At 35.8% G+C, this 8691-nt stretch overlaps 1 protein-coding gene across 1 annotated transcript; it reads right to left on the bottom strand.

Annotated features, from left to right (window-relative positions):
* Positions 1–358: 358 nt before the first annotated feature.
* Smp_202930 (uncharacterized protein) lies at positions 359–508 on the bottom strand (the record flags this gene model as incomplete). Its single annotated transcript, XM_018797921.1, has 1 exon — positions 359–508. One exon carries the CDS (start codon positions 506–508, stop codon positions 359–361), a length of 150 nt encoding a protein of 49 aa, XP_018652915.1.
* Between the last annotated feature and the right edge of the window lie 8183 nt (positions 509–8691).

The following is an 8691-nucleotide window of genomic DNA, read 5'->3' as shown; positions in this document are numbered from 1 at the left end:
GATTCCAAGTTATAAATTGCCTCGTGATGCACATTGGTGATTTCCTTAATGCATGTCCGATCTACTTCCAACGTCTTTTCCTAATTTCTTCTTCAGCTAGAAGCTGATTTGTCCTCTCTCATAAAACGCTGTTGCTGATAGTCTCCGGCCAGTGAATGTTGAGTATCTTGCGTAAACAACTGATATAGTAGTTCTTACTAGTTTTATATGATTCATATAATGCTAATAAAATCTCACTATTTCTATGTATTATCTTTCTTATTCATAGATACTGTTAATCATGATGATGACGATGATGATGTAACAGAAGAAGTGACTGATTCTGAAATACAATAAACTACTTCATTAATCAACCATTTCATATATGAATGGGTCTAAGTAAGTGAATGAATGAGTTAGTTAGTTGGTTAGTTAGTGAGTGAGTGAGTGACTGATTGACTGACTGACTAAGCGTTCTCATTATATTATACAAGTTCAAGTGTAGTAATTTCTCCTGGAATGTTCCCATTTATCTACAGTGTAGAAACATTTTTATCTCAATTCAACCTGTACTACTGATGGAAATCATTTTAGTAGTATAAAATAAAACAAAAAATATATTCTACATTAAGATTTGTGGTGTATCTGACAATAGACAAATGTTGTAAAATTGTTTCAGTTTGATTGTAATATGTGTCATATGATCAAATAAATGGTGTATTTATCAATATTGTTTTGGATTATTCCATAGCGGGATATAATTTGTATCTGGGGTTCACAAAAATTATTTACTATATCCATTTTGTAATGAATAACTTACTTACTTACTTACTGACTTACGCCTGTTATTCCCAATGGAGCATAGGCCGCTGACCAGCATTCTCCAATACATTTTGTCCTGGGTCTTCCTTTCTAGTTATATTCAAATATTGTTCATTCTTCTCATGTCTGTCTCTATTTTTCGGCGTAATATGTTCTTTGGTCCTCCTCTTCTCCTTTGACCTTCAGGATTCCATGTGAGGGCTTGTCTTGTGATGCTGTTGGGTGATTTCCTCAAAGTGTGTTCTATCCACTTCCAGCACTTCTTCCTGATTTCTTCCTCCACTGGAATCTGGTTTGTTGACTTCCACAGTAGCTTGTTGCTGATAGTGTCTGGCCAACGGATATTGAATATCTTGCGTGGACAACTGTTAATAAACACCTGTATCTTCTGGATGATGGTTTTCGTAGTTCTCCAGGTTTCCGTCCCATACAGTAGAACTGTGTTGACATTTGTATTGATAATTCTGATCTTCATGTTGGTTGACAATTGTTTTGAGTTGCAGAACTTCTTCAGTTGTAAATATGTTGCTCTTGTTTTGCCGATCCTCGCCCTCTTGTACTGAATAAGAACACAACAAAAATACGGAAAGTGTTGGTAAAATCTCTACTTGAACACAACTAGTCGAGTTAGAGCTTGTGAAGAACTGTCATTAGAATTGATTACCTCAAATGGTGTACGTCAGAGCTGTCCACTCTCTTCACTCTTGTCTAACTTTGTCGTTGACATGTTTTAGAGATAACACTTTTATCATCTAAATCTTCAAGAGTTGAACTTTTACTTAGAGACTCATCTGTTGACTTAGAATACGTTGATGACATAGTTCTACGTTGTAACTGACTGACTGACTGACATCGATGTTTTTATCCTTCAGCTTCCAGGCATTTTACTTTCGAATAATGATATATACTATTGTTTTGACCTAAACTCTGGGCAACCATTTCACGAATCCATTTGAGTTAGAGAGTGCTTAGTTGGATAACAAGTCAGTGGCCAACAATAATGAAACCCTCCACGAAACTCGTAGGTCTTCAGTTCCAGCTCCCATGGGGCTATCGATACACACTATCAGTGAGTCCAATACTAGGAAAAAACAAATGTACAGTACTTCTTCATCTTCCATGATCATTTAGCTGAGATTAATCTGTGGTATAACTCTTGACACTCAACAATCTTTCCAATCCATCAAATGTAATACTAATCTACAAAAGTAACAAATAACCATTGACAACATAATCAATGAGGTGACTGATAGCGTGGAATTGAGAAATCTCCAACATTTGAATCAGAATGAATTAGATTCAAGTCTCCATTTGACACATCAATACTATTCAGATGTAGATTTATTCCAACTGATGAGTCTCAAATAGGACGAAACACACATCTTCGAGGTTTAAAGCCTAAACACATCCATCAAATATATTAAGGATTCTATCAAACTCTATCATAAAGCTTCATAATGGAATAGATTTTGTAATCATCACTATGATTATGTAATAATTTCAATCATCAATCCTTAACCAAAGAAAAAAAGGAAAAAAATATCAAGAATCTGCTCTTTATTGGTTTAGCATATGGGATTAATATTCAGTTGTGAACAGTTGTTGCTATGGTATGGTATGGTATGTAATAATGTAAGAATGAATCTTTTTCACCGAGGTTTATAGTTATTCGGATAGGATTTAATATAGGATAGTGAAGATGGTACTTTACTGAATGACAGCATAAGTGGGGACAATCAAATGTATTTGAATAAGAAATTGCAAAACATCTTAGTAAAATCTGAGGCGAGACTGTATTTTATGAACGACCTTTGAGTGAATCATAAGTGACCTTGAGGAATCTTGTCAAGGTTAGAAAGAGGTTCAGAGGTTCTAAAATCGTATTGCATACAATAGGGGTACTCATCCATATAGCTCCATAACAGTCGGCCTCTGATGTCATGATAAGGTTGCAAAAACTCTTTCAGCCTCAACCACATAGCTTCAATATGTTACACCCAATGTTACTGGTGCTTTCATGATATAATTCGCAACAATTATCATAATTTGCCTTAGTCTCAATCTGGATCGAGCGAAAAAAGTTCCTATTCTATCAGAATTCTTTCTTCAATATATATTACATAGAAAGACAACATTATCACGGTAGTCTGCACAAGGTCTACAAGTCATTGGATTACCACAATTACAAATAAACGAACTTCTTAGTAGTACCATTTGTTGTAGCTGCTCAATTATCACGTTTTCTCTAAAATCCACTGTGAATCGATTGTAAATGAGCATCAGGCACTGAAATTGACTCCGTGAACTTGAAATTCCCAAAACGCTTCTAATTGGATCATCCATAAATTATCATCTCGCCAAATCTGAGAACCATACAGTGAATACTTCATTTACAAAATGTCCATCAGCTGTCTCAGACTTGATTGTTTCTTCATTTCCACACAAATCATTCTTTGTTCTAGTTCTCTTTTATTTGATCTTCTTAACCTTCTGTCTCCAGGCCTTTAACTTATGATTGATGATCATACTACCTATATCTGTCAACATCGGTAGCATAGAATACAGTACCTATAATTAATAGAATTAGCACTCAAGGATTCACATGGGTGGTGACCTTAAATAAATCGTAACATTGAATATTTTCCTTACTCAAAATATGACCGAGACTCTCTCTGTTTTGTGGAGGTCTTGGATTATTTCCAGGTGATATCAATTTGGAACACCTGCACTGTGAGATAGTTGAAAGAAAGAAATCATTTTCTGGATCTAGGTTTTGTGCTAGTTGATACATACCATCAAGAAATATCTAAAATATTGATGGAACTGATTCGGATCTTCATCTTCTAGTATAGCCACTAAGTTATTCATGCTTCAAATGACTTATTGAAAGACTAAGATATTTACACTAATCAACGAATAAGTACTAACCAATTTCATATTTATCTAGTTTGAAATGGTCAAAGGAATTCCATCAACTAAGTTGTAATAAATATCCACCATATCGTCCAATTATATCTTCATATCCTGTGTTATCCACTCCGACTTAAGCATTTAGATTTCCCATCAGGATGTTCAGGTCCTTCCTTGAGAACTGAGCTATGATTGATTGCAGCCTCGAATAGAACTGATCTTTATCGTCGTCGTTGTTATCATTGGTGGGTGCATTCTGGATCCCGTATAACCAATGGGTTATTCATGCTTCAAATGAGTTATTGAAAGACTAAGATATTTACACTGATCAACGATTAAGTACTAACCAATTTCATGTTTGTCTAGTTTGAAATGGTCAAAGGAATTCCATCAACCAAGTTATAATATATATCCACTATTCTAAGTAACTGAGTGACAAAGATTTCAATCTCATAGTGACTATCAGTTCCATTACAATTTTTGGGTACACCTTCCTTGACAACTGGGTTAAATGTTTGTTTTAATCAGTGATTACGCTTATCATTCACCACTTATTAATCATTGTATAATACTGTCGAACGTCAAGACAGCTAGTTCTACTGTACAGAGCTGAAACGTGGAGAACTACTATATCCATCGTCAAGAAGGTACAAGTATTTATAAACAGTTGTCTACGCAAAATACTCAACATTCACTGGCCGGATACTATCAACAACAGCGTTTTATGAGAGAGGACAAATCAGGTTCCAGCTGAAGAGGAAATTAGGATACGACATACATTAAGGAAATCACCAATGTGCATCACGAGACAATCCCTAATTTAGAATCCGGAAGGGAAGCGGGAAAGAGGAAGGCCAAAGAACACATTACGCCGGGAAATGGAAGCAGATATGAAAAAGATGAATGTTAACTGGAAAGGATTGCCTAGGACAGAGTTGGATGGAGAATACTGGTGAGCGGCCTATGCTTCTCCACTAGGGGTAACAGGCGTAAGTAAGTAAGTAAGTAATGCTGTCGCAAACTAAATTCTTACTAGAATGGTTAACTTTATTCAAGCAAACTAAAATATCCTACACAAATATTTGAAATTATTCAGGATTATTGATTTTTTGATTGTTATAATATTAAGATATGAAAATGGAAATGGTACCTTCGTGTCCAATATTGTCCAATATTTTTCAACTAATTAACGAATGAAAATTAAATAGGGAAAACATTCAATTATATGGATTAAGAAAAGTAATAGTGTTATTGTCCAATAGATAGGATTGTAGCAACATTTAACACACACACACACAGCATACATACACTTCATTTATTGAATGTGCTATAGTAGTATATGGCAACATATCATTTTTGCGACTGAGAGGCTTTCAAATGAAACTGAATATAATAAATTTTGTGATTGAATACTTCATAACCTTTTCCTCTGAATACCCTGGTACGGTTGAGGTTGGGGTGAGTCCACTCTCTCTCTCTCTCGAAATGCTCTCACATGGCCACACGTATACAACTGCTAGTAGGGAAGTCCTACTCTTCGCCTTCTCGCCTCTGCGGTGTTGTTTACGAAATTGTGAGGATAAAAAGTGAATATTCGACACTTAAATACGGTTAGTGAATATGGAGGATCCACCTAGGAGAGTTGGAAAACCACATTCCCAAACCAATAAAGCATATGGGCTCCAGTATCCTGAAAGAACAAATGGCGTATAAACCAATTGTTGATAACCGACTACCATAGGACTGCATCTCCTTACGATGCTCCATTGCCTTATGTATCAGACATTTAGGTCAAAGACTCCGGGTGTGTCTCCCTAAGAAAACCATCTGCTTCGGTCTGGGCATCCGGGTAGTATCATAGCCCACACACAAATCAAGTGACTTGTGTGGTGCATCTGTATTCGGTTCTCCTTTGTACCAATATTTATGTGTTCAAATAAATAAATATAAAAAAACAAATGGATACTGCTTATCAATTAATTATTACGGGCTCAGTTTGTGTAAACTCAAATGAAAATTATTAGCATTCTGGAGAAAATAGTTCTTAATAGTGTTAATTGTGGGTAGGATTCTAATCTTTCCGTATTGAACATCAACTAGTCTAGTGATTGAATCACATCAAGAGAACTCTTAAGTAAATGTTGAAAAAAGTGTTTTAAATCGATCGAATCCAGATGAAATGCGGAGTCTAACTATGATGTCACTGTATCAGATGTTGGATATTATCACAATCTAGGTAGTGCATTCAATCGATTCTATGATTAGTCAGAAGGTATGATAAATTTTTTCGAAGTACTCAGAGAACTAATGTGCCCAGGTATGATATCTAAGCAGCTGGAAAATTCAAATCTGATCTCAAGTTATATTAATTAGTATCTAACAAAGAACAAACTAACTTCCAGCTAAAAAGGAAATCAGGAAAATACACGTTATGTGGATAGGAAATACATTTTGGAAGTCATCAAATTACATCATGAGGCAAGTTCTAACTTGAGATCCTCAAGGGTGAAGGATAGAGGGAGATCAAAGAACACATCGTATAGGGAATCAATAGCATATAGAAACGATTTGGAGGGAGACCACAGGACAGATTAGGTTGGAGATACCTGGTCGGCAGTCTATGCTCCATGCGGTTGACAGGCATAAGTAAGTTAGTACTAAGGAAATAAGCATGTTCTATTAAAATGTCTTGTATGCAAACCAACTCCATGTCGTCCAATTAAATCTTCATATCCTGTGTTGTCCACTCCGAATTTTGCATTTAGATCTCCCATCAGGATGGTCAGGTCCTTTCTTGAGCACTTCTCTATGATTGATTGTAGCCTCGAGTAGAACTGATCTTTATCGTCGTCGTTACTATCATTGGTGGGCGCATAATATTGGATAGCATTCATTGTGATCCCCTCCTTCTTTGTCTTGAATGATGCTTTGAATATCCTGGATACATGAGATCCCCATCCTTAAGTACTTTACGTGCTTATTTGGACAGCATCAGAGCAAATCCGTGAGCGTGCGGAGCACTGTCCTCTTCGTGACCGGAGTACAGCAGCATCTTTCTCGTATCTAGCATTCGCTGTCCAGCTCGTTTCCAATGGTTTTCGTTGATTCGGAGTACTTCCAAGTTGTATCTCCTCATTTCCATTGCTATTTAACTGGTCTTCCCCGTCTACCACATTGTCTGGACGTTCCATGTACCTATAAAAATTGTTGCTCTGCTTGTTAGAAGGGACATCGGCCTCGTGACTCCTGAAAAATCTCGGCTTTCATCATGAGGAGTCATAATTCTTCCTTCAACTCGGAGGGCAGAAATTAAATGATTTGAATTTTTTTATCTGGTTAGAGTTTTTTTTAGCGAGTTAGTTTTCTACTGGATGAGGTCGCTAACCCCATTCCCAACCCTCCTTCTTTACCCGGGCTTGGAACTGTCAGTAATTCTAGAAGAGCTACAAGCGGAGTTATATGACGTAATAGAACTAATCTAAATGATCTAGAACTTCAATAAAACACAATCAAGAATTTAAATATAAAGTAAGCAGTATTAGATTGTATTTTATTATGATAGGTCAATAAAAGCCAATATGGTAACATTATTATCAATACTGGATTGTTTGATCATGAAGGTGTGGTCACTCTAATCCCCATTGATCTTTATAATATTTGTTCTTCAAAGATTCTTATCAAACCTTACATACTGTCTCCATGATAAAGTAAATCAAGGTTAGACAACGTATAGTCACATGTATTAGAGCAATCAAATTATGGACAGTTAACTTTCTTATTTTAAGTCTAATACCGATTATGTACCTAGATACAATAATTCCTATAGTTACTAAAATCATCTTTTTATACAAAATAGTAATGCACAGATATGTTCGTACGTACTTACACACGCACACACACACACACGAACTGAATAGGACATCAACATGTAAAGATCCCATTATGTCACTAAGATTGTATTAACCAATTAAATGAAAGGAAAAAAAAGGGGATTAAAATGATTAGATAACAGATAATCATGAACAAAACATTTTTTTGGGTACTTTTTTGGATCGATTTATTACTTCCCATTACATTTTTTTACTAAAAGAATATCAATTAAAGTTTAGATGGATTATTGTCTAAAGCAATTTATGTATTGGAATTGACAAAAATAATTGGTTTAGTGTCATTTTATATAGTTGAGATCATAAGTCAATTGAAGTTAGACCATCATGGAAAACCTGGAAGTACTGGATGAACCGAGGAGCCAGGTTAAGTGCTCGCGCGCGAGACTGATAGATCCTGGGTTCGAATCTCGCAAGGTGGAATCGTGAATACGCACTGCCACTGAGGAGTCCCACGATAAGACGAAACGGCCGTCCAATGCTTCCAGGTCTTCTATGGTGGTCTAGCTTCAATTGACTCATGATCTCAACTATATAAATTTTCATGTGAGTTTGGTCTTATTTGAGATTGTTATATGGATGCATTTGCATTCCACTGCTGAACCTCGAACCCAGTAGCTGAAATACACCGAAGACTAGTCTAATTGACTCGATATCTCATGTACTATGTTTTGATGTTAGTTATTTGAAGGCATTTGGGAGGACAAATGTTTAGATCTCACTTTATAAATAAGCTATTGAATAATATGAGTTTTGTAATTGAAAGGCTGGGCGAATATAAACATTTCATGTGCTTCATTCAAATGTCATCTCAACGAGAAAATATAACTAACAAATCAGGTTATACATTACAAGATTTTCCATCCAGTATATCCTTGACTGGGATGGAAAGACAATTCTACATATAACTATGATTTGTGTGCATTCCTATAGATTTCGATGTTCTCATTCACATATTGGGTTCGGCATATCTTAGGATATGTATATTGTAATCGAAGAGGAACGAATAACACAACAGTTTGGTGGTCACTTACTAACGGAATTACCATTTAACTATTAGGCTTAACTCTTGGGCTTCATATAAAACTATGGT

Source organism: Schistosoma mansoni, chromosome 6 (genome assembly GCF_000237925.1).
Source record: "Schistosoma mansoni strain Puerto Rico chromosome 6, complete genome".
NCBI lineage: Eukaryota > Metazoa > Platyhelminthes > Trematoda > Strigeidida > Schistosomatidae > Schistosoma > Schistosoma mansoni.
Note: the sequence above shows the minus strand (reverse complement) of the source record. Positions and strands in the feature narration are given on the sequence as shown.